Genomic DNA, 24732 nt, shown 5'->3' with positions numbered 1-24732 from the left:
ACACTGATTTGTGTGTAAGTAATAAATTCAATACTAGTCTCTTTAAAACCCATCTTACAAGTGGTTTACTTCACCACTTGTAAGCATGGTGGTGGTGGGCCTGCAATCCAAATACTATAAAGGCTGACTCAAGTGCTAGGCTAGCCTGGATAGACCCATGTATTTGAAAAAAGAAAAAGGAGCCAGGTATGATGGCCACAACCAGTTGGAAGGAAGGTATGTAGAGGGAGGGATCAGGAATCCCACAGTTTCAGTAATAAACCATATGGATCAAGGCTGCCTGAGTTATCTGAGACCTGACTTCAAAGAAGGGGGAAAAAAAAAAAGGAAGAAAAAGAGAACTGTATTGGCCATATCCGAGTCAATTAAACCCTACTAGGGGGCTGGAGAGATGGCTCAGCGGTTAAGAGCACCTGACTGCTCTTCCAGAGGTCCTGAGTTCAATTCCCAGCAACCACATGGTGGCTCACAACCATCTGTAAAGAGATCCGATGCCCTCTTCTGGTGTATCTGAAGACAGCTACAGTGTACTTATATATAATAAATGAATAAATAAATCTTTAAAAAAAAAAAAAAAACCCTACTAGGAAAGAGTGAAACACTAATTCCCTTTGGCAACAAAACAGAAATAGTTCATCCACTTCCCATTTTTCGTGAGGGGTGGTACTGAGACAGGGTGTTTAGACTATAGCAAAAGGTATTCTGGGACTCAGGATATAATTATGCTAATCTGGATCCTGTGCCTAATTCCTCCGTAAACCCTCTAAAATGTCTGCAGCTCCAGACTGGAGGTGCTTGAAGAGTGCCACATCCAAGTCAGGCACATTCAGCTACCAATGGTTACCACAGAGAGCTAGAATGGTTCTGTACAGTGCATTCAAATTATTCTCACTGATAGGACAGGCAGAGTACAAACTTCTGAGTCATTCTTGAACTTCTACCTCCCAGCTCCTCCCCCACCCTGCAGGGATGGCACCAGGGACTTCAGCTTCTGGTTGCTTGCCACAAGCAGTGACCTTACTGAACAACAGCTGTCAGGCGAATCAGGCAGCCCCTTCACTCAGGCTAGTTCCTTCATGGGGAGAGCTGCTACCATAGCTTGGTGACTACTAATGGCAGACAGCCAAGATTCCCTCCCTACAGCATGAAAGTGCAAGTACCTCAACCATTAAGAAGCTATTCAAACCTCCTGTCATATGCAGTGCCTTGAGCGTGCTCATTTTATTTGATACAGGACCTCCCGTAACAGGCTGGCTTTGAATCTCTGCTCCTCCTGCTTGACTCCTGAGTGCTGGGATTACAGGTGAGCTTGTCTTACACCTGACGCATTACTTCTGATCTGTTTCATTTCTGAGACAAGGTCCCACTAGGTAGCCCAGGTTGGCCTGGATCCTCCTGTCTTGGCATAGTGAGGGCTGGGATTGTAGGCACAAGAAACCTGGCCCAGTGAGTTTGCAATTATTGATGGAAGTAGATTATGGTTCTCAAATGGGCTGACATCAAAAAATATAGTCACCTCTATTTTACAAGGCTAAGCGAGAAAAAGACCAATGAGTTACATAGTAATGTTGTGACAAACTTTTCTATAGTCCTTAAGAATATTACTACTGGGGTTGGGGATTTAGCTCAGTGGTAGAGCTCTTGCCTAGCAAGCACAAGGCCCTGGGTTCGGTCCTCAGCTCTGGAAAAAACAAAACAAAACAAAACAAAAAAATAACCAACAAAAAAAAAAAAACAAAAGGGCTGGAGAGATGGCTCAGCGGTTAAGAGCACCCGACTGCTCTTCCAGAGGTTATGAGTTCAATTCCCAGCAACCACATGGTGGCTCACAACCATCTGTAAAGAGATCCGATGCCCTCTTCTGGTGTATCTGAAGACAGCTACAGTGTGTACTTATATATAATAAATAAATAAATCTTTAAAAAAAAAAAAAAAACAAAAACAAAAAGTAAAATAATCATTTAAAAAAAAAAAGAATATTACTACTAAAATAGGGAACAGGGAAAGTGCTTGTCAGGTGTCAGGTGAACTAGTACCTCACATTCTGGAATTTTCTTTGATAGCCACTCAGTATACTGCTGTCCTTTTATATCCTCCCATTGTATTATCACTAATTCCTACGAAGGGCTCTTTTTAATAGAGACAAGGCAATTTCCCTTCAACCACTGACTCTGACTTCATTCCCAGAACTCCCAACACCAAAAACCGTGAGAGAGACTGAGCAGAGTATTGAAGCCTTTAATCCCAGCACTTGGGAGGCAGAGGCAGGCAGATCTCTGTGAGTCTGAGGCCAGCCTGGTCTACAAAGTGAGTTCTAGGATAGCCAGGGCTACACAAAAAAACCCTGTCTCCACCCCCCCCCCAAAAAAAACCCTCAAAACCAAACCAAACCAACCAAACAAACAAACAAAATGAAAAGAAAACAAAACAGAAAAGCCAGGAGTGGTGGCCCATGTCTTTAACCCCAGCACTATAGAGGCAGAGGCAGGTAGATCTCTGAGTTCCAGATCAGCCAGGGATACAGAGGACACCCTCCCTAAAATAATGATGAAGCTAGAGAGATGGCTAAGTGGTTAAGATGCAGTACCAGAGTCCAGTTCCCAGCACCAGGACTGATAGCTCACAATACCTCCAACTCTCGCTCCAGGGCATTTGAAGTCACCATTCTCAGAGGAAAGTATACAAATATACACAGTGAAATACACCAGGCAGGGTGCAGGGGTGCCCACTCTTTGTCATAGCACTAGAGACAGAGTGAATGAGGACAGCCTGGCCTACACATTAAGTTCTAGAACAGCCAGGGCCACATTATGAGACTCTATTTCAAAAACAAATAGAAACACCTACCTCCTTAGTGTATGAATCTCAAAAATAATAAGTTAAGCTGTGAAGGCCTGCCATGGCAGTCACACCTGTGACCATAGACCTTGGAAGGCAGAAGCAGGAACAGTTTAAATCCAGCCTCAGTTATACAGAGCCCTGTCCCAGAAAAACTTGAAATGGAAATTTAAAGAGGACAATGACCAACCAATGGGGAAAAAATTTAAAGAAAAAGGAAAGGGAAAAACTAACCAACAAACAACAACAGTAAACTGGCCTAGGACAAAAACTCCTCTGTTTCCAGAATCAGGTCAGAGAACTAAAGCCATTTGCAGTCTGTGTTTCACAATGGTCCTGCTGGAAGCTAGCCTGCAGTGTTTGGTCAGGCCACTTAAAGACCAAGCAGAGTAGTCTAGATTTTATACTCTGACGCCCTTAATAATAATAAGAATTCTCTTAATAATTCTACCTGGCAAGCCAGGTGATGACGTACTCGTTTGATCCCAGCACTGGAAGACAGAGGCAGGCAGATCTCTAAGTTTGAGGCCAGCTTGGTCTACAGTGAGTTCCAGGACAGTGAGGGCTGCACTCTGTCTTAAAAAAAAAACAACGGGCTGGAGAGATAGTTCAGTGGTCAAGAGCACTGACTGCTCTTCCAAAGGTCCTGAGTTCAATTTCCAGCAACCACATGGTGGCTCACAACCATCTGTAATGGGATCCGATGCCCTCTTCTGGTGTATCTGAAGACAGCTAGTGTACTCATATACATTAAAAAAAGAAGAAAAAAAAAAAAAGACGAAATCTACCTATCATTTTCCTTTTAAATTTTGTATTACATTTTTTAATTTTTTAAATTATTTATTTATGTACATGAATGAGTACACTAAAGCTGTCTTCAGAAACACCACATCCCATTACAGGTGGTTGTGAGCCACCATGTGGTTGCTGGGATTTGAACTTAGGGACCTCTGAGAGAGCAATCAGTGCTCTTAACCATTGAGCCACTTCTCCAGCCCCTTGTATTACATTATTACTTAAGTGCTTGAGTCACACATATACACCATGGCTTTGGTTTGGAGGTCAGAGGACAAATTACAGAAAGTGGTTCTGTCTTTCCACCATGTGGAACCAGAGTGGTCATCAGGCTTGGCAGCCAAGTGCTGGGCCATCTTGCTGGTCACTCTACAGTATCTTGCCTACAAGTCCACTAATTATTCAGAGAAGAAAACCATAAAAGATTACCATTCATACCTCAGAAAAGGACTGAGTTGCCAAATTGAAAACAAAAAATAAAGTCTTAATTATTAGTTTCAGCAGAAATCTACTCTGTTCTTTGTAAATCTGTTTATTTTATTAAGTATTTTTAAAATTATGTGCTGGAGACAGTGTCTCACTATACAGCCTTGGCTAGCCTCAAACTCATGAGATCCATGTGCATCTCCCTCCAGAATGCTAGGACTAAGGTAAGTGCCAACATGCCTAGGTTATAAAACTTATTTTTAAAGATTTCTTTTAACTTATGCATCTGTATGCCATGTAGATGCCCACAAAGGCCAGAGGAGAGAGAGTGCAGGATCTCCTGAACCTGTTAAAGGCAATGTGGATGCTGGGAACCAAACTCAGATCTTCTTCAAGAGTAGTTTATGCTCTTAACTGATAAGCCATCTCTCCAGATGCAATTTATTGTTTTTTAATGTATTAGCTTTTATTACATTTAACTTAGAAATTCATCCCTGAGCTGGTGAGAAGGCCCAGCAGGTAAAGGCACTTGGTGCCACACCTGATGAGTTTGTAGAAGGAGCAAAAAATTAACTCTATAAACTGTCCCTTACCCAAGTGTTGTGTGACATGTGCCAGGCACAAGTTATTACATATGCACCCAGTGTGCATGACTCCTCACCTCAGCACATTCTTGAAAATAATAAATGACTCCCCTACTGCTACTAGATTTTTTTAAAAACAAGTTTTAGCTCCTAACACTTTGCTCCAGGTTTTACAAGAATCCTTTCTAAGTCATGTAAAATAATAAAACTGGGTATGGTAGGTCATGCCTGTAATCCCAGCAAAATATATCAGTTCAAAAGATACAAACTGTCAAATTCCACCCCATTTCTTAGGGTCACAATCCAGTCAAATCAGCAAGCACGCCAGATAATGGTGCCTAAGAAAACCTGAGCAGTGGAAAGAACTGGCAGATGCTAAGAAAATAGTGCTAAATAAAGTTGTACAGGAAACTGTGTGGCTCTAGTGGAGATGGAGTCTGGTCTCCTGTGTTGCTTGCTTGGCTTCTAAGAACCAGGAATGACAACAGACCTCTTCTCCCCTTCTACACCCACACTTCTCTCCTGCTGACTGAACCCATGAAGTCATGCGCTACCAATCGAAAGGCCAGTGGGAGCGAATGCATTTACCCACAGAGGAGTCCTACTGGTCAAGGAAGGTAAATGGCCACAGTCAACTTCTGCCTTCAAATGTTTTAGGTGTTAAGCCTATTTCACAGGAGAAACATGCCTCTTGTTGAAATGAATCTCAGACTAGGGCTTATAGAAAATGTGCAGTGAAGCTGGGCACGGTGCTGCACGGCTTTAATTCTAGCGCCTGGGGGTACAGAAGTCAGAGCAGGTCTATCTGAGTTTGAGGCTAGCCGCTACAGAGAAACCTTGTCTCCTGGTCTGAGGGGAGGAATAAATAAATAATGAGGGTGGTGGGAGCAGTGGTGTAGGCATGTTGTAAGTAACTGTTAATGTAAAACTGTACTGATCTTTTCAAAGTTCCAAGCGTCCTAGACTAGAGAAGCAATTCTCACTGATACAGAATTCCCTTTAGGATGGGTATGATGGTGCAAGCCTTTAACTCCAGCACCTGAGACAGACTTAACATGGGGATTAAGAAAGAGTTCTTGGCCAAGACTTGAGTTACATGGTGAGATTATTATTTTTTTTTTTAAGATTTATTCATTAATTATATATAAGTACACTGTAGCTGTTTTCAGACACACCAGAAGAGGGCATCGGATCTCTTTACAGATGGTTGTGAGCTACCATGTGGTTGCTGGGAATTGAATTCAGGACCTCTGGAAGAGCAATCAGTGCTCTTAACCACTGAGCCACCTCTCTAGCCCTACATGGTGAGATTCTTAAAACAATATTTCTTTTAGATAGGGCTGATTAAGCATGTTGACTTCAAAAGCTTAAAGGTGAGCTAGTGGCCCTATTCCAATTCCTATCCAATTCCAGATCACCTATGAAAAGACCAGGACAGAACCAAGCTCAAGTGTGGTAGGCATGAGCTACATCCCTCCTGGCCAAAATCTACTTATATATCTATAGGTCTTGATAGATATATTTTTTGTAAAAAAATAATAATCATTTTTCTAATTAGGTTTTTTTTTTCCCTTAACAGGTTTCATGTAGCCCCAGGCTGGCCTGAAACTTTTGGAACTTGAGATCTTCTACCTTAGCTTCTTCAATCCTGGAATTATAAGCACGCATTCATGAGGCAATCCAAGTCAGGTGCACACACTGAAGGTTTATAAACCTAGGGCCTTGCACATCCAAGGCAAATACTCTATCACTGAACTCCATCTCCCTATTGTCAGTCTTTTTTTTTTTTCCTTTTTGAGACAGGGTTTCTCTGGGTAGCTCCCACTATCCTAGAACTCACTCTGTAGATCAGACTGGCCTCAAACTCAGAGATCAGCCTGCCTCTGTGTGCCCCCAGCCTCTCTTGTGCTGGGATTAAAGACATGCACTACCACCAGACTCTCAATATTAAAAAGTAAAACTGAGCACCAATGACTAAGGAAACCGAGGCTGGTTTAGAAATGTTAAGCGCTGGGGATTTAGCTCAGTGGTAGAGCGCTTACCTAGGAAGCGCAAGGCCCTGGGTTCGGTCCCCAGCTCCGGGGGGGGGGGGGGGGGGGACGAAATGTTAAGCATGGGGCTGGGTATTTAGCTCAGTGGTAGAGCGCTTGCCTAGCAGGCGCAAGGCCCTGGGTTTGGTCCTCAGCCCCGAAAAAAAAAAAAAATGGAAAAAGGAAAAAAAAAAAGTTAAGCATAAGAGCAATGCTGATGTGCTGAAAGGCTCCTCAGAGTCCCAGTCATACTGCATGGCCCTCTCAAGGTTCTTCCCCTTAATTTTGTTAGGCTTTGATAGTTATGTGTGTTTCTGTTTATTATTGCTGTTTTCTCACTGTGTGTCTGTGACTTCAGGTGTCTCCCTCCACTGGTCTTCAACATCTGAACAGGAAGTCACATCAAAACCTGTTTCTGACAGACTGACTGGCAAAGGTCATAGGTGATGTAACTCAACATGGCTTTTAGGTGGAAGTAGGGATATGAACTCAGGTCTTCATACTTACACAACAAGCACTCACGCTTGGCATTCAAGCTTAAGGGAACTCTGTGCAGCCAAGGCTGACCTTGAATTTGTAATGATCCTCCTGTCTAAGCCTCCCAGAGTTTGTTTTACAGTTGAAAGTCACCATGCTCTGCTTCTGAGTTTTGCTGATTTTTGTTTTGTTTTGTTTTTGATACAAGCTTCCTCTGTGTAGTCTTGGCTGTCCTGGAACTCACTCTGTAGAGCAGGCTGGCCTCCAGCTACAGGTCACAGAGATCCACCTACGTGTGGCTCCCAAGTGCTGAGATTAAAGGCAAAGGTGTGTGTCATCACCACCTAGCTGTCTTTGTGGATCTTAAGAGTAAGCCTCACTCACCTCTTTACTTGGAGGTATCATGTAGCTCGGGATGGCCTCAACCTTACTGTGTAACCACTGTCTCCATTCCCAGTGTTGGGGTCACAGCCATGTACCATCACAGTCAGCACACAGCAGGCATCCTGAGATTCAAGCAACTTAACCAAGCAAGTCCAAAAGACTTCTAAAGTTTCTGGGATCCTCAACTCCACTTCTAACATAGAAGTAAAGAATGTGGCCCAGTCATCCCCCAAAGCATTCTGAAGTTTCCCAGAGCCAACTTAAGAGACAAGGTAAACTCAAAAAAGTTTAAAAATCCAAAGGCTTTTTCAAGTTCACTGTTCTGTTAAGACTATCTGGTCTGGGTTAGTAGCTCTGAACCGATCTAATTATAGGTCCACCATTCTGCCAAAACATCGTCTAGAACTTGCTTCATTTCCCAAGAGGTTTCCTTACCCAGTTCCCTGGCAGCGGGAGTAGCAACAGCCAAGTAAGACAAGTGTCTACCAAACAATCAGTGTCTACCTTGTTGCTGGACACTGATTAAAAACACCACGATATGTCGTGCAGGTTTTGGGGTACATCTGACAACTATGCCTCTCACACAGCAAGTCAAAAACATCCCAAGCCCTTTCTTTCCTCCGGGTGTACTCTGCCTCGAGACTGATGAGAAAACCTATTTCTTTAAAACTAAAACAGAAGCCAAGGTCATTTGCGGGACTGTCTCCACTTGTATTAGAGAACCGAGATTCCCTCAGCACAGCTGGGTCTCTGTTACACAGCCCAAAGCAGTGATAATGTGAAATTAAGAGTTATCCCTACTTGGACTTGAACTGCAGAATTCAAAAGGAAAAAAAAAAAAAAACCGTCAAATTAAAGGGCTCCAGGGAATAAAAGGAAGCACTCTCCTGGTAAGTAGTAGAATTAAGTCATGTGACCTTGGTGTTACTACCTCACGCCTGTCTTCATTTATTGGCCTGTAGCTTGGAGGAACAACCTTTCTGGTTCTTGCTTGAGCCTTATGTGATATTTAATCAGCAGGTTTAACAGGAACGCCCCACCCTATCCAAGCTCCTCCTATATACATTAAGTGCAGGAGCCCCAAGGACAAAGAGGAGCTGGGGGGCTCTAGTCCTCTAACAAGACTGAAGCGGCGGGGTCACTTAAAGGCTTCAATTACACTGAGGAGAGAAACAGGTCCTGACAGGACTCACCCTACAAAGCAGAGCCCAAATTCGCCCCAGTGACCAAGTGAGCACATCTGTTCATCCCCCAATTCCTCCTCCAAACAGTTCTCTCCCTAAGTCGTGGGTCACGCCACACCTCTGCTCTCTGACCCTGCCGTCAGGGACGAGCATCCCTCGCTTCCACCTTGGATGCATGATATGACAGAAGGCGGGCCTCCGGGCCGCGGGAGGCTGCAGGCCGGAGCCGGCAACGTTCACCTCAGCCGGAAGGACACGCGGCACATGGCCTAGGAGCTCCGGGAAGGGCTGGCGGCCCGCCAGTGCCGGGCCCCTTTAAGGCGCAGAGGGCTGCGCTCGGGTGTGGGAGGGAGAGCCGGTGCCGGAGGCCCAGCGGTCCCCTCAGCCCCACCCCGCGCGCCACGGCGCGCTCCCTCCTTTAAGCTCACCTTGGCTCCCAAGAGCCGGGCTGCCGCAGTGAGTAGAGCCATGGAGGGCGAACTCCGGGACCTGGCGGGAAGGGATCGGAGAGAGAGAGCTGCAGCTGCAACAGGAGCGGCCGCCGCTGTGATGGAGACCGCGCCAACGGACCGACAAGGTTGAAAGGAGGCGGCCGAGGGGAAGGGTAGACAAACCGGCAGAGGCGCCCAGCCCAGGGTCCTCCGCGAGGCCCCGCCCTCTGGCCAATACTTGAGCCCGCCCCTCTTTGGGTACCCACCCCGGCCTCGGCCATTGGCCCAAGATGGAGGAGAGGCGGGACCTGAGCCATTGACAGATGTTATGGCGGAGAGGATTGGACTATACGGATTAGGCTAATTAAGAGTGGGTGGGGAGGGAATTGTAGGTGTCCAACGATGTGCCTGAGAACTCAGTGAACTTCCTTCTTTGGCTTTTCCCTTTGCCCTAAACGTATTTCGGATTCTCCGGAGAATGCGAAAGATAAAGTTCCAGCACGCTACTTTTGAAGGTCACAGCACACAGCAACTGACCATTGCACTTCCTCTACCTGCTTGGCAAGCTTTCTTAAAAAATGTCTCTGATTAAAGACTTCATGGCCACGAAGGTGACATCATGCAGAAACCCCCGCTATGATGCCAGAGTTAGCTACTTCATGGTCATTTGTGAACAGCAGAAATATTGATATTACAGATACTGACCCCATTATGTGGAGAAGCGCAAAACCAGAAGCTAGAATGTTTAGTGCTGTTTGTGGACTATATGTCTTATAAAGCCCCCTTAATATGAAGGAGCTCTTTAGTCTTTGGGTCCTGGACCTTATGATTCTGTCATTCCTCATACAGCCCCATAGAGCCAGCCCACCTCAGATTTAGCCTCAGGATCAGGAACTACAACCCTCCACTCAAGATCAGGAGTTAGACACTCTCTTTTTGGCCTGTCATTCACAGTATTTCCAAAAGACTATAGGACCCTTCTCCTACTTGGCTTTCTCTCTGATTTCTGCTCCCCCAGAAACCATTGCAGTGAATGACACAAGGATTTAATGATCTTACACATCGCTCTTAAATGTCCCTGGGTAGAACACCTCAGGACTTCTGTATTTTCCTGTGCCTACTGTGTAATTGGCCTAAAGGTTCAGAGACACTGACCCAATGATCAGGGCACCTTATCTACAAACCCCAAGCCCCAAATGTACGATCCTTTTATCTTACCACATGGCATAACAAAGTGCAGAGGTCTCAGTATCCATGTAAGCCAAGTTCAGATAGTCCTTGTTTATAGAAGATGTGGTTTGTGACTTAGACTTGGAAAAAGAGAAAACCCCCATTTCCCCGAGTTATCTCATATACATATTCATACCTGCCCAGCAGTGTTCTTCTGGCTCGGAAATCAGCTAGTTCTTAGGAGAGAATGTTATCAAGAGAAACTGCACCCCTGGAGAAGCAATAACCTGAGACTACCTCCCCGGGAACTTCAAAGCTTCACTGATCAATATTTGGTCCCAATTTAGCATCTCACATAGGGTTTCCTCATAACCCCAGAATAGTCTGCCCTGGTTCCTTCCCTCATAGTTAATTATCCACAGAGACTAGCTAGCAGATCAGAGGCCTGAGCTCCAGTGCCATATATAACAAGAGGCTGTCCCCATCAGGAGAGACTGCTGAAGGGACAATTATTTGGTGGCTATAATGGTAATTGGAGTTTTAATAACCACAGGAAGAATGCAGGGACAGTAAATGCTTTAAACCCCTTATTAGGATTCTGTATTTTAACGTCAATATTTTATTTATTTTAAGTTGTTCAATCCTGATGTTCATTGTTATAAAATCAATGTGAAAGCCCAGAGATGAAAGGGGTTAAGTGGTATTCCCCAAAAGCTGAGTCTGTGTCAGTTTGTCTCTCATTGCTGGGAATTTAATGTGGTTTCTAACATGCTATATGAATACGTAAACACCAAACCATACCCCTAGTCCTAGAGTCTCTTTCTGAACATAGATGGGAAAATTAAGACCGCCATGAATATAACAGCTAAGTAAACTCTAAGTACAAAAATGCCTGAGTGAGAACAAGAAGGGACACAGAAGACTTGACATCATTGTGACCTTGGGAAGAGTCAAAATGCTCAGGGACAGTGGTGCCCCCTGGTGGTGAAAAGCAAGTGGGAGAATGAGGGCTCTAGAATCCTCTTGAAATTGTCTACTATAGGTAAACAAACTTCCTTACTTAGTAGACAGTCTCTTTTCCTCTCTCTGGGTAGTATATATAACTACAAGGTCATCTTTGGTTACACAGTAAATTCAAGGTCAGCCTAGGGTATAAGAGACCCTGTCTAAAAGAAAAAAATATTTTGGGTTGGGGATTTAGCTCAGTGGTAGAGTGCTTGCCTAGCAAGTGCAAGGCCCTGAAGCGCAAGGCCCTGGGTTCGGTCCCCAGCTCCAAAAAAAAAAAAAAAAAATATATATATATATATATATATATATATATATATATATATATATATATTGAGGCAAAAATATCACTAAATAGCATAGATTGGTGCAGAACTCGTGATCCTCCTGCCTCAGCCACTAGAAGAGCTGGATCCCAGGCATATACTGCATGCCTAGCTGAACAAAGCTAGAGTGTATAGTTTGTGCTTACTGTTCAAGTTACTATCTAACTATAGTCCATGAGTCACCTTGATTAGTCCTTACAACTCTATACTACGTGGGTAATAGTACCTTTAAAGAGAAGGAAACTCAGATAAAATGTTCGGCCAAGGGCCACTGCTCATAGCTGACCTAGAATTCACACTTAAGCCAGCCTCAATCTAGAGCTGGTGACTCTCTGCCAAGCTTTACCACCTACTCACTCACGAGATACTGGAACTCCAAGGCATCCTGCAGACTTGGCAAATGTTCTTCCACTGAACCACTGTCTGTGGTCTCCTGAAGGCATCAGCACAATGGGTTGCTATAAAGATCCATTAAAAGATAAGAACTGTAGTTTCACCCATCTGTAAAACCTTTGCACATCCATAACTGATATACGTAACTGGAGACACCCACCCCAGAACACATACAGATAAAAAGGAAGGAAGGAGGAAGAAAAAGAAGGAGGGAAGGAAGGAAGACATAGCAGCTGAAATGAGCTCGGTGAACAAGATAGTAGCGATCAAACCCAACGTCATGAACACCAGGAAAGCGTTAAACATGTGAACTACAACCTCAACTCTAAAATGTTTTAAAGAAATGGGGTCTTATACTATTGCCCAGGCTGACTTCAAATTTCTAAGCTCAAGCAATCCTTCTGCCTCAGCCTCCCAAAAAGTTCAGGCGACTGGCATGTACTACTGCAGCCAGCTCTAAAACAGGCTGCATCCTTTAGACAATGTGGCCTTTTTTTTTTTTTTTCCTTTTTCTTTTTTTCGGAGCTGGGGACCGAACCCAGGGCCTTGCGCTTCCTAGGCAAGCGCTCTACCACTGAGCTAAATCCCCAACCCCTGTGGCCTTAACTGATGTTCTTGTCCCTCACTCTTAAAATAGGCATCTGATGAGAAATAGTCTGGAAAAGGGGATCAAAGGATGCAGTGCTTCTCTACTGGTGATTTTTAGAACCCAGAACACATGCATTCAAGCTTCCAAGTGGTTTTGAAAACACATCTTAGAAATACTACTTTATACAACTACTAGAGATTACATGTAGACTGTACTTTCTGAGGTATAGCAGAAAGATCACTGGCAAAGATGATCATGGGGGATTGTTGGCTCCTCACTGACTAGCTAGACCACTTAACCTCTCTTCTTTATTTATAAAATAGAATAATGGGACCAGGTGTAGAAAATGCCTTGAATCCCAGCACTCTAGGCAAGGACAGGCCGATCTCTGAATTCAAGACCAGCCTGGTCTACCAAGCAAGTTCCAGGACAGCCAGGGCTACACACAGAAACCCTGTCTCAAAAAAACAAACAGGGCTGGAGAGATGGCTTAGTGGTTAACAGCACTGACTGCTCTTCCAGAGGTCCTGAGTTCAATTCCCAGCAACCACATGGTGGCTCACAACCATCTGTAATGGGATCTGATGTCCTCTTCTGGTGTCTCTGAAGACAGCTACAGTGTACTTGTATATAATAAATAAATAAATCTTTAAAAAAAAGAGCTTTGTCTCTGCTCTTTCTCAGCTGCAAAGAGGTCTAAGCTGGCAGTACACAGCTTAATGCTAGAACACTTGCTTAGCATAAGCAAAGCACTGAGTTTGACTCCTTTAAAATACTGCTTGTCAGCTGGGTATAGTGGCTCATGCCTGGGATCCCAGGACTTGGGAGGCAGAGGCAGGCAAATCTCTGAGTTTGAAATTAGCCAGAACAACGAGAAATCTAGTCTTTAAAAAAAAAAAGGAAAATAAAAAAAGGGTGGGAGACAGAGAGATGGAGAGATGGCTCAGCAGTTAAAAGCACTAGCTGCTCTTCCAGAAGATCCAGGTTCAATTCCCAGCACCCATATGGCAGCTCACAACTGTCTGTAACTCAAGTTCCACAGGACGCAACACCCCAACACAGACAAACATGAAGACAAAACACCAATGCAAATGAATTTTTAAAGAAATCAGTGAAAAAGAGAAAAAGGCCATGCACGTGAAACGCACACGCATACATAGGCACGCACGCACGCGCGCACACACACCCTGAAAACTTAGCTTTGCCCCCATAGTCATGTCTGTCAAAGCCTGGGTGACTACTGCCTGTCTAGTCTGCCATTTTGAGCTGTTAGTGCTGTTACCAGGAAACTCTCCCATGCCTTAGTTGACTGCATATTCATTTATGTTCTGTGCTTTGGTGTTCTTGGAAACCAATTGTTGGGGTCTGGGAATCCCTGCACAAACCACTCAAACACAGATCTTAGTCAAATAGGGATGATTGTTTAGAAAAGATTTATTTATTTATTTATTTATTTATTTATTTATTTATTTATTTATTATATATGAGTACACTGTAGCTGTCCTCAGACACACCAGAAGATGGCGTCAGATCCCATTACAGATGGTTGTGAGTCACCATGTGGTTGCTGGGAATTGAACTCAGGACCTCAGAAGAGTAGTCAGTGCCCTTAACCACTGAGCCATGTCTCCAGCACTAGGGATGGTTTTTTGAATGCCATACCCCAAGATTGATATATCAGGGTCACAGTCCAGACTCAGGAGCTGGTTGTGACATTAAGATCTTATAGGGCTTTTATGCCTAAAACCCACAAACATCTGTGCCAAGTTATTCCACCAAACAGGATTCAGGGGTAAGGGATTTCCTTAGAAACATGTGTGTTGTACACTTACCCTACTCCCACTGGTTGGGGTACAATGTGCTGGAGGACTTGCCTAACATTCATGTCTTAACTTGCCAACAAGGATGTCAGTTTCTCATACATGTCTCTGCCAAGCAGGATCTCAGTTCCCCAGAAGGTCTTGCAAACTTCAACTTCACCTGACCCCTCTTCAAAATGGAAGTCTTAGTCCAAATAGCTTCTTATATGAAGCTGGTGCCTCTCTTATATTGGGATCCATTCCAGGGCAGCTTATAAAGGCAAGGAACCATACACGCTCACAAATAAATGCCGGAAGTACTACTGGGCTGGCTTGGGTTCAAAGTCATTATGGCTAACTATACAAAGTGGTTCTGACTTCCATTGTGATTGGTTTCCAAGAACACCAAAGCACAGAACATTCTAATAAAGCAGTAACAGCGAATGAGAAAGTTTCCTAATAACAGCTCATGACAAAGTTTCAGGCTAGACAAGTAACAGGTCACAAGCTATTAACATTTTACCTAGACCCTAACACAGTCACAACAGAGGTCAGCTAGAACTGCTTTGTACAGTTAGCCACAATAAGCTACCACCATCTAACAGCACTTCCTACATCTATGCATGAGCGTTTATGGTTTCTTGCCTTTAAAACTGCCCCTGGGATACACCCCACCATAAGAGAGACACCTGCTCCAATATAAGAAGCCATTGGGAGTAAAACTTCCATTTTGAATAGGGGTCACGTATAGTTGAAGTTCACAAGACCTTCCCAGGACTTGTACTATGTGGGTAACTGAGATCCCAGTTGGCGAGTTAAAACATGGATACTGTTAGACAAGGCCCCTGCCACAGCTGAATACCCCAACCAGTGGGAGCAGGACAAGTGTACAACGAACACGTTCCTAGGGAAGTCCCTATCCCTGAATCCTGATTGGTGGAATAACCTGGCACAGATGTTTGTGGATTTTAGACTTAGAGCTCCTGGCTCTAAGTCTCCTTTAAGTCTTAGGCTCCTGGCTCTGGGTCACAGTCAGCTCAAGTCTAGTCTGCAGCCCTGATCAATCAGTCCTGGGGCAAATGCTCAATAAACTATTCCTGTCTAAGATCAGTGTTCATATGGTTTTGTGCAGTGACTCCTGAACCCCAGCAATGTCACGGTGGAAGAAGCGGTCTTGATAAAGTTGTCCTCTGACTTCTACATGTACCTGTGTATGCATATACAAATAATTCTCTCTTTCTTTTTTCTTCTTTAAAATATTCCGCAGGGAGGTGGCTGGAGGTGGCTCAGCAGTTAAGAGCACTGGCTACTCTTCCAGAGGCCCTGCGTTCAGTTTGCAGTATCCACATGGCAGTCCACAGCTAGTTCCAGGAGATGTAACACCCTCTTTTGGCCGCCATAGGCACCAAGCAGTCACACGGTACACAGCTATATCTGTACACAAACTCCCCTATACATCTTGGGGTTAAAATGCTCTGGCAAACCTTGTGGCATGTGCTTTTAATCCCAGTACTGGAGAGGCAGAAGCAGACAGGTCTCTTTGGATTAGAGGGTAACATATATAGTGAGCTAAACTCCAGGCCACTCAGGGCTACTTGGTAAGACCCAGTCAAAATAGTAACAACAACAACAATAAAAAAGCTGGAGAGATGGCTCAGTGGTTAAGAGCACCGACTGCTCTTCCAGAGGTCCTGAGTTCAATTCCCAGCAACCACATGGTGCCTCACAACCATCTGTAATGAGATATGATGCCCTCTTCTGGTGTGTCTGAAGATAGCTACAGTGTACTCACATACATTAAGCAGATAAATCTTTAAATAATAACAACCACAGCAAATTGTCTTAAAGCTACTTTGTAACTAATTTAGATCAGAATGACAGGAAAATTAAAGATCCAGTTTTACCACTAAATTCAGACTTTAGAGTTTGCGGCTTCTCTAGACCTCTTTTTCTCCACCTATAAACTGGAAAGAGGTAAACCACATGAATTTCAAGTTCTTTTGCTTTTGAAACAGGGCCTCACCAACTCGTTCAGGTTGGCTTCAAACCTGCAATCCTTCTCCCAGCTGCTAGCCGCGTACTATCATGTCAAGCCCAAGTTCTCGTTTTAAGATGGGGGGGGGTTATTTTGAGACAGGGTTTCTCTGCCTAGTCCTTACTGTCCTGAAACTCACTCTGTAGACCAGGCTAGTCTCAAATTCAGAGATCCACTTGCCTCTACCTCCCAGTGTTGAGAGTAAAAGTGTGTGCCACCACTGCCCAGCTAAAATGCTGTTATCTTTTAGTACTTGTGTCACAGTGTACAAGATGGATGTCAGAGGACAACTTATCGGAGTCAGTTCCCTCCTCCCAAGTGGGATTTGGGGATCAGACTCAGGTCATCCTGAGTTGGCTTGGCAGCAAATGCCTTACTTACTAAAAGCTACTACGCCAGCCCTTTTATTCTTTAAGACAAGGTCTATACAGCCCATCTGACCTCCAATTCTGGGCAATCCTCCCACCTCATTTCTCCAAGTGCTCCAATAACTAGTGTGAGGCCCCACACCCAGCTTTCAAAGTTGCAATTGTCTTTGTTTAACCTGAGGGGTGGGTGATATGGCTTAGCAGATAACGCAAATGACACCAAGTCTGAAGACCTGAGTTTGATCTCTGGACCCACGAAGGAGAGAGCTGACTCCCAAAGGTTGTCCTCTGACCTCCAGAGGCAGTTCAGAAACAAGCATGAAATTAAAGAGCAAAACCTTTCTATATTCCATCCCCAGCAACTCCATAAAGAAACAACCACTGGGGCTGGAGAGATGGGTCAGTAGCTAAAAGCATCTGTTGCTCTTGGAGAGACACAAAGTTCAATTCCCCCGCACCCACATCCCACATGGTGGTTCGTAACTGTCTGTCTGTAACTTCAGTTCTGACCTCTACAGGCACCAGGCACATACAGGCAAGATAACTGATAGAGAAAATAAAATAGAAATCTTAAAGCAAGAGAGAAAGGGAGATAGGGGAGAGGGGAGAGGGAAAGGGAGGAAAGAAAGGGAGGAGAGGGGAAAGAGACAAAGCAGGGGGTGGGGGAGAAGAAAACAACAAAAATTGAAATATTCATTTAGGTGTCCTGAGACAGAAACAGATGTTTCATTCTAAACTCTGGAACTCCTCAGCATCGCGGTATTTCAGAAGTTTCAAAAGGGCCAGGTAGTGTGGCGCATGCCTTTAATGTCAGCATTCAGGAGGCATAGGCGGGCAATCTGTAAATTCAAGGTTAGCCGCTCTACAGAGTGAAATCCAGGACAGCCAGGGCTACACAGAGAAACCCTCTATCGAAAAACAAAAGGTATCTTAGATTTTCAACATTATGTCCAGTACGAGAGAGTCTAGATTAAAAGTGGCTTTCGATGTATGTATGGAAGTTTTGCCTGAATGTTTGTGCAAAGAAATGTGTGTTCCCAAAGAGACCAGCGGAAAGCATCAGATGCCCCGAAACTGGAGTTACAAGTGGTTGTGAGCAGCCGTATAGATGCTGGGAATTAAACCTGTGGCCTCTGAAAGAGCAGCTAGTGCTGCTAATCACTGGGCTACCTCTCCTCTGCTAAATGGGGAAAATGTTTTTGAGACAAAGTCTCACTATGTAGCCAAGGCAGGCCTCAAACTTATAATCCTCCTTCCTCAGCCTCACAGGTGCTGGGATTAGAGTGTCCTACCCTACCTGGCATGGTTTATTTTTTTGACAGTGGACCAAATCCAGGTCTCTGCATGTGAGACAAGCTAATTCCCAAGCCAAAGAAAGATACACTTTCTTGTTGGCTCTTTGCATCAAACTGAGGGCCAGCAAGTAAGGCCTCTTATTAAGTGACATCCCTTACCTTATCTCCCCTATCTGATACAGCCCTTGCTTTTCAGCTGGGTTGGCACCATTTTGTCTTCCTGACTCTGCTCTTGCTGAATCCTCCATCTGGAAGGGCAGAGAGGGAAGAATAACACAGAGGGCTGGAGAGATGACTCAGCAGTTAAGAACACTGACTGCTCTTCCAGAAGTCCTGAGTTCAATTCCCAGTGACCACATGCAATGCCCTCTTCTGGTGTGTCTGAAGACAGCTACAGTGTACTCATATACATAAAATAAATCTTTTTTCTTTTCTTTTCTTTTCTTTTCTTTCAGAGCTGGGGACCGAACCCAGGGCCTTGCGCTTGCTAGGCAAGCGCTCTACTACTGAGCTAAATCCCCAACCCCAAAATAAATCTTGAAGGAAGGAAGGAAGGGAGGAAGGAAGGAAGGAAGGAAGGAAGGAAGGAAGGAAGGAAAGAAGGAAGGAATACAGCTGTTACTTCCCGCCAGACCAGTCCCCACCTTCAATGTTTTCCAGCAGGAGTACAAGGAAATTCTAGAACCTTGTTCAGTCATTTAGGTTCTCTTTCTCCACACATCATTAAGTACAAACTGAATAAATACTCATACACAGTTTGAAGTGAACAGGATCCCACATGACAGAGAATAGCCGTATGGTATTATGCTATGACAATCCCCAAGTCCACCCCTCCATGTTCTTCTGTCTGCAGGTGAAAGAATAAAAAATACAGCCAAGAAGTCAGAAGTTTAGAAATGCTATCTCACCCCTAAGAAGCCCTAAATATCTCAAATTCCAGACCCTGCTCTCGGCCAGTGAGTAGGTAAAAGATCATATTTCTTGAGCCTGCTCTCCCAGGAACTAGATAAAAGTGCTTAAGATAAAAGTACCTTCCCTTAGCTACGTGATCCTGACCTAGTAAAGATAACAGGAAGCTTCTCCCAGGAACTAGCTGACCATAGAGTTAGATTACAATCTTAAAAGGATCTTGAGAGACAGGAAGCTTCTCCTTGTGATTTTTCACTGGTATTTTCCACATTTTCCAATGATGCCATCCCTACCCCCTTGGGTTGTGGCTTCTTCCTTTAAATACTCCTTCTCTCAGCTACTCAGGGTTGAACTCCTCTGCCCCTGCGTGGGATACGAGTCTCGACCCCAGTGCACTGGTTCCTATCAATAAACCTCATGTGATTACAGCAAGGACGGTCTCGTTATCCTGAGACTTGAGTGAGGGCCTCCCTGCTCTGGGGGTCTTTCACAGGTACCCCCCTCCCAAGCCTTCAACAAAGGCTATGTTTGGGCATAAAAGACAACAGGGTTTGTACTTTTGGTTTCAAGAGTTTTTTTCAGTTCATTTCCATAAAAACATAATATAAAAGGCAATGCCGCCATCTTCCTTCCCCTCCCGGGGGTGTTTCACCAAGCTGGTGTGGGCTGCTTGCTCCTGTGAGTCATAGCTCATCATGAGATCTGTGCAGGGCATGGTCACATAGATCTGCAAACGGTACGTACCAACGTGAATGAAACAATCATCCTCACTCACACACACATCCCTTCTCAGAAAATGCCCCAAGCCAACCCAGGGCAAACCACGCCCACCACACCCTCTCCCGTAACCAGGGTAACAGAAACACATATTCCGAAAACTATTAGGTGGAGACTGGAGAGATATCACACTCCAAACTCTAAGCCAAGGGAAGCCAGCCCCATGGGACATCTATCAGAGGTCTCAGCGTGTGAGCACACGGTCCCGTGTGGTGAGGGCCAGGGCTGCAAGTCAAGTTACATGAGGCTATGAGCACAGGACTGGAAGTGGGAGGTGCTTACCTGTCCGCTTACTGCAAAGTTTGTCTTTAACGTTGTCAGCCTCTCTTGAAAAGAATTCAATAAGTTCATCCTCGTACTCCTCCACAATGCTCTCACACTGCCGACCAAGAAGACAGAGAAGTGACCCAGGATCCTCAGCCGGGGCAGAGACACCGGCTCAGCTCTCTCCCTGGTTTTTGGGTGGCAGTGGGGATTTTATAGACAGGGTTTTATGATATCGCTCCAGCTGGCCTAGAACTCAGTATGAACTAGTGCCAATCTTCCAACCACTGCTCCTCCACTGCCCGGGTTACAAGCATGCAACACCATATCCGCCGCCGACTCCCAATCTGTGCCCAGGAATCCCTATGAACTCCCAAGAACCAGCTACTCACCGCACAGCCATAACTCACCGCAAACTTGAGGGTGCCACTGATATCTGAATCGATTCGGATACCCTGTAAGTCTAGTTCACTGGATCCTCCGTTCCGGCCGACAACACGGACGTAGTTCTTGCGGTGGGTAGAAGGGTCAATCTGTTCCCCATACTCCTTCATTCGGTCACATATCTCCTCAAGCAACTCCGTGAGGTGGGCCTCTGAGCGGGCATAAGGAACCTAGAAATATACGTAGCCTTTGGTTACTCTCTTCCACCTCAGATATAAGTCATTTGAACTCTTCCTTTTCCTTTCAAATCTAGCTCAAACAACTCATTCTAAAAAACAAAACAAAAGCAAAAAAAAAAAAAAAACTTCCCTAATAATATTCTGTCACAATGTCTGCCCATCCTTTCTTCCTCTCAAGTTACCTTTTTTTTTTTTTAAAGATTTATTTATTCTATATGAGCACACTATAGCTGTCTTCAGACACACCAGAAGAGGGAGGGCATCAGATCTCATTACAGATGGCTGTGACCCACCATGTGGTTGCTGGGATTTGAACTCAGGACCTCTGGAAGAGCAGCCAGTGTTCTTTCTTTTCTTTTCTTTTCTTTTTTTTCGGAGCTGGGGACCGAACCCAGGGCCTTGCTTGCTAGGCAAGCGCTCTACCACTGAGCTAAATCCCCAACCCTGCAGTCAGTGCTCTTAACCACTGAACCACCTTTCCAGCTCGAGACTCAGTCTTGAAAAAAATTTAAAAAAAAAATAAAAAACCAAAACCAAACAAAGAAAAATGTAAAAAGGCAGTACAGACTTCAATGGTAGCACACCAACAGCTTCATGGGAACCTTTCCTTGAAGGGACTGGAGAGATGTCTCAGTGTTTAGGAACACTAGCCACTATTCCAGGGTTCACACATGGCGGCTCACCATTGTTTTTAACTCCAGTTCTGGGGGATCTGGCACCCTCACAAAGACATGCATTCTAGCAAAACACCAATCCACATAAAGTAAAATAAATCATTAATTAAACTTTCTTGGCTGGAGAGACGGCTCAGCAGTTAAGAGCACGGACTGCTCTTCCAAAGCTCCTGACCACATGGTGGCTCACAACCGTCTGTAATGAGACATGATGCCCTCCTCTGGTGTGTCTGAAGACAGCAACTATGTACTCATGTACATGAAATAAAATAAATCATTAAAAAAATAAATTTCCTTGCATATTACTTACTAGGTATAGCTTTAATTTATGCTTCTAGCAAATATAAATTTCTTGAATACAAAGACTTTTAATAAAATTATTTATTTATTGCTTGCCTGGTGGCCATAGACCCTGCAAGAGAATGTTAGATTACCCAGAAGGAGCTATGAGCCACTACATGGGTACTGGAATCTGAACCAAGTCCTCTGGAAGAGCAGCGTGTGCTCCTAATCACTGAGCCGTCTCTCTCCCGCCAAGGAAGACTGTGCAAGCAGGGATTCCAGGTGTGCACTAGTATGCTGCATTTATGGGATGCCAAGGACCAAAGCCACAGTCCTGTGCCTGCTAGGCTAGCACTCTATCAACTGAGCTACATTTCCAGCTGGACAAAACCTTTTGCTTTTTTTAAGCTTTTTTTTTTTTTTTTTTTTTTTTTTTTTTTTTTTTTTTTTTTTTTTTTTTTTAAGATTTACTTTATATGAGCACACTGTAGCTGTCTTCAGACACACCAGAAGAGAGCATCAGATCCCATTACACATGGTTGTGAGCCACCATGTGGTTGCTGGAAATTGAACTCCAGGACCTCTGGAAGAGCAGTCCCTCCAGCCCTCTTATCCTTTTTTAAATGAATGTGTATATACAATACTGCTATAGTGAATGAAACAAGGGTCATGTGAACTGGGGATGTGGGGGAAATGGACTAATCAATGCCTAATTTTTACAGCAGAAACAATTACTTGAGGCTTGGGCCAAGAAGTATGTGGTTATAACTGTCCAGGCTCTTCCAGACAGGCAGAGCCCAACTGCTCTGTTGATTGTGAGGCAGGGTCTCAACAAGTAGTCCAGGCTGGCCTTGAACTCCTGACCATCTAGTCTCTGTTTCCCAGTATTAGGACTACAGGCATGCAAATACTGTAACTGGCTTAGAGCCCAATCCTTCGGATACACAATGTTCTGGCTCCTTTGTTTTGTTTTGTTTTGTTTGTTGGTTGGTTGGTTTTTCCAGATAGGGCTTCTCTCTATAACAGCCCTGGCTGTCTTGGAACTCTCTCTGTAAGCCAAGCTGGCTTCAAACTCAAGATTGGCCTGCCTCGGCCTCCCTAGTGCTGGGATTTACGATATGCTCTACCACACCTGGCTGTTTCTTTCCTTTTTGAAGACCGTACCAAATTCTATGGTCTACCCTTCTGGTTCAGCCTCTGAGGGGTGAGATTATCATAACAGATCGAATGACTTCCTGCTTCCTCCTCTTCCGATCTAAACCAAGCTCATACTTTGTGGACTACTTTACTTGAGGGATAGTAAGTTACCTCCACAACTGACTGGCTGCCATCTGGATTGATTCGGAAGGATCCCATCTGAATGGTCTTCTTGGGGTCCACGCGGGCAATTTCCCACTCTAATTCATCCACCAGAGCCCTGCAAGCTGGCGCCAGGAAGAGAATAGGGAGTGGGGATCGTGAGGGGATGGGTCAACCCAAGGGTTTCTATCCATCTTTGTTCCAAGCTTTGGATCTAATGACTCCCAAGGGTCGGCTTCCTCCCACTTCTTCACTGGTATTTGTGCTTTTACCTCCACAGTGTAGATCCTGGCTCCTTCGAGCCCAGGTAGTTCCCAGCAGGACCCCCAAAAGTAGGGCCAGCCAACCCCAGCCTTTCATCTTTAGCGGGACAGGGTCGCTCCACCTGGATTTGTGTGAAAATAAAGCACAGGTGTGAGGAGAGCGATCCATTCATTTTCCCCATGACTGCTACTACCCTTCATCCCAAGGCCTTCAAAGGCCTCGGTATGATTGACTCTATTATCCAGGAGAAGACCACGTTACAAACACCGAGGGACCAGGGTTCGGGATGTGGGGATAGGAGCTCAGAACCGGGATTCAGCTCCAGAAACTATGTCCTCCACAGGTGAAGGCCTGGATGTTGATACATTAGCACTGGACACTGAGGGCTCACAGAGCTATGCAGTAGTTTTGAGATGGAGGATATTGATTACGCGAGGATGACCGGCACAAAGGGGCTGCCAGCAAGGAGCCATTAGTCAGGCCACGAAGCCAGTCAGCGAGGACACTCCATAACCAGGGCCTATGTGGACCTAGCACTAAAGGTTCCAGAATCCCTATCTCCAGAATGTAAGTAGTTCCCGTGCAGACAGACCAGACCCTTTTGTAAGGACTCCGCCATTGCTTTGCTCGGGTCCATTCCCAACCTCAGTGCGCCCACAGCCTCTGACGCTCGCATCTGTCCCACCTCTGCTCCCACGGCCGCCGCCGTGGCCCAGGCACTGGAAAGCAGCCGGACTCTCACTTTGGCTCCCAACCCTAGCAGCTGGCTGGAAAGAACGGGGCTGTCCGGGCTTCTCCAGAGCGCTCCGGCGCTCGCCAGGTTCAGGGTGGCCAGTGACCGCCTGGCCCAGCACCCCGTACCTAACCAGGAACCTAAGCGGAGATCTGAGGGTCCCGTGCGAGCCTCCACGAAAATGACCCTAAGCCAGCCCCTCCAAACTCTCGCGCGAGCAGGCAGCTTTAGGGGCGCCTCCGAGGCAGCGAGGACCCCTTGAAAGGCTTGAGGACCCAGACTTGCGTGGCGAGTCGGTTCACGTGACCACCCAAAGAACAAAGGTAGCTTAGCCTACTGTGAGGATCGAACTCAAGTGATGCATGGGGGATACTGCATCAGTCCAGGTAGGCTAGGACTTGCAAGCAGATGCGATTAGTAGTTGTAGAGAAAACTAGCTTTCAATGCACAAAGCTCGTGTGACACAGCAAACTACATTTCCCAGGAAGCATTGCAGTAGCTACACTCTGACAGTAGCTACAGGTCTTTTTCTTTAAAAAAACAAACACAAACAAACAAACAAAAAAACCAGTTACTTCCTTCTTGTGCCAAATTAGTAAATTATCGGCATTAGGTATATATTAGGAAAAATCATTTTTGGTATTATCTGCGTTTTCAGGCAGGTTCTTGGATATTTCTCGAATTTATCCTCTGAGGATCTGTGTGTGTGCTATGTTGAGTTGAGTATTATTAGCTCTCAGGCTGTGAATAGGGCAGTTCCCCTCTGGTTCCCAGGACA

At 45.1% G+C, this 24732-nt stretch overlaps 2 protein-coding genes and 2 long non-coding RNA genes across 5 annotated transcripts in view; 1 reads left to right on the top strand and 3 right to left on the bottom strand.

The window, feature by feature from the left end:
- The window catches only part of Cs (citrate synthase), a 28365-nt gene extending 19106 nt beyond the window's left edge, over nucleotides 1–9259 (bottom strand). Inside the window, 1 exon segment of the mRNA NM_130755.1 lies at nucleotides 9147–9259. Within this exon segment, the coding sequence (NP_570111.1) occupies nucleotides 9147–9188 (42 nt within the window). The 5' untranslated portion in view covers nucleotides 9189–9259.
- LOC148004418 (uncharacterized) lies at nucleotides 6440–9294 on the top strand. Its single transcript, XR_015625020.1, has 2 exons — nucleotides 6440–6672; nucleotides 6780–9294. It is a non-coding gene; the product is annotated as an uncharacterized LOC148004418 (long non-coding RNA).
- An 8327-nt stretch (nucleotides 9295–17621) lies between these two features.
- Nucleotides 17622–18380, bottom strand: LOC148004417 (uncharacterized). Its single transcript, XR_015625015.1, has 2 exons — nucleotides 18289–18380; nucleotides 17622–17673 (listed from the first exon to the last, which is right to left on the bottom strand). It is a non-coding gene; the product is annotated as an uncharacterized LOC148004417 (long non-coding RNA).
- A 1212-nt stretch (nucleotides 18381–19592) lies between these two features.
- On the bottom strand, nucleotides 19593–24201 carry Cnpy2 (canopy FGF signaling regulator 2). 2 transcript variants are annotated; one of them, NM_001077585.1, is given in 6 exon segments: nucleotides 19593–19765; nucleotides 20098–20194; nucleotides 20490–20693; nucleotides 22967–23082; nucleotides 23230–23342; nucleotides 23907–24201. In NM_001077585.1, coding segments are annotated over 5 exon segments (549 nt in total). In that variant the 5' UTR covers nucleotides 23318–23342; nucleotides 23907–24201; the 3' UTR covers nucleotides 19593–19721.
- Between the last annotated feature and the right edge of the window lie 531 nt (nucleotides 24202–24732).

This window comes from Rattus norvegicus, chromosome 7 (assembly GCF_021556685.1).
Source record: "Rattus norvegicus strain SHRSP/BbbUtx chromosome 7, alternate assembly SHRSP_T2T, whole genome shotgun sequence".
NCBI classification, from domain to species: domain Eukaryota; kingdom Metazoa; phylum Chordata; class Mammalia; order Rodentia; family Muridae; genus Rattus; species Rattus norvegicus.
The sequence above is the reverse complement of the archived record's forward strand: the minus strand, read 5'-3'. Positions and strand labels throughout refer to the sequence as shown.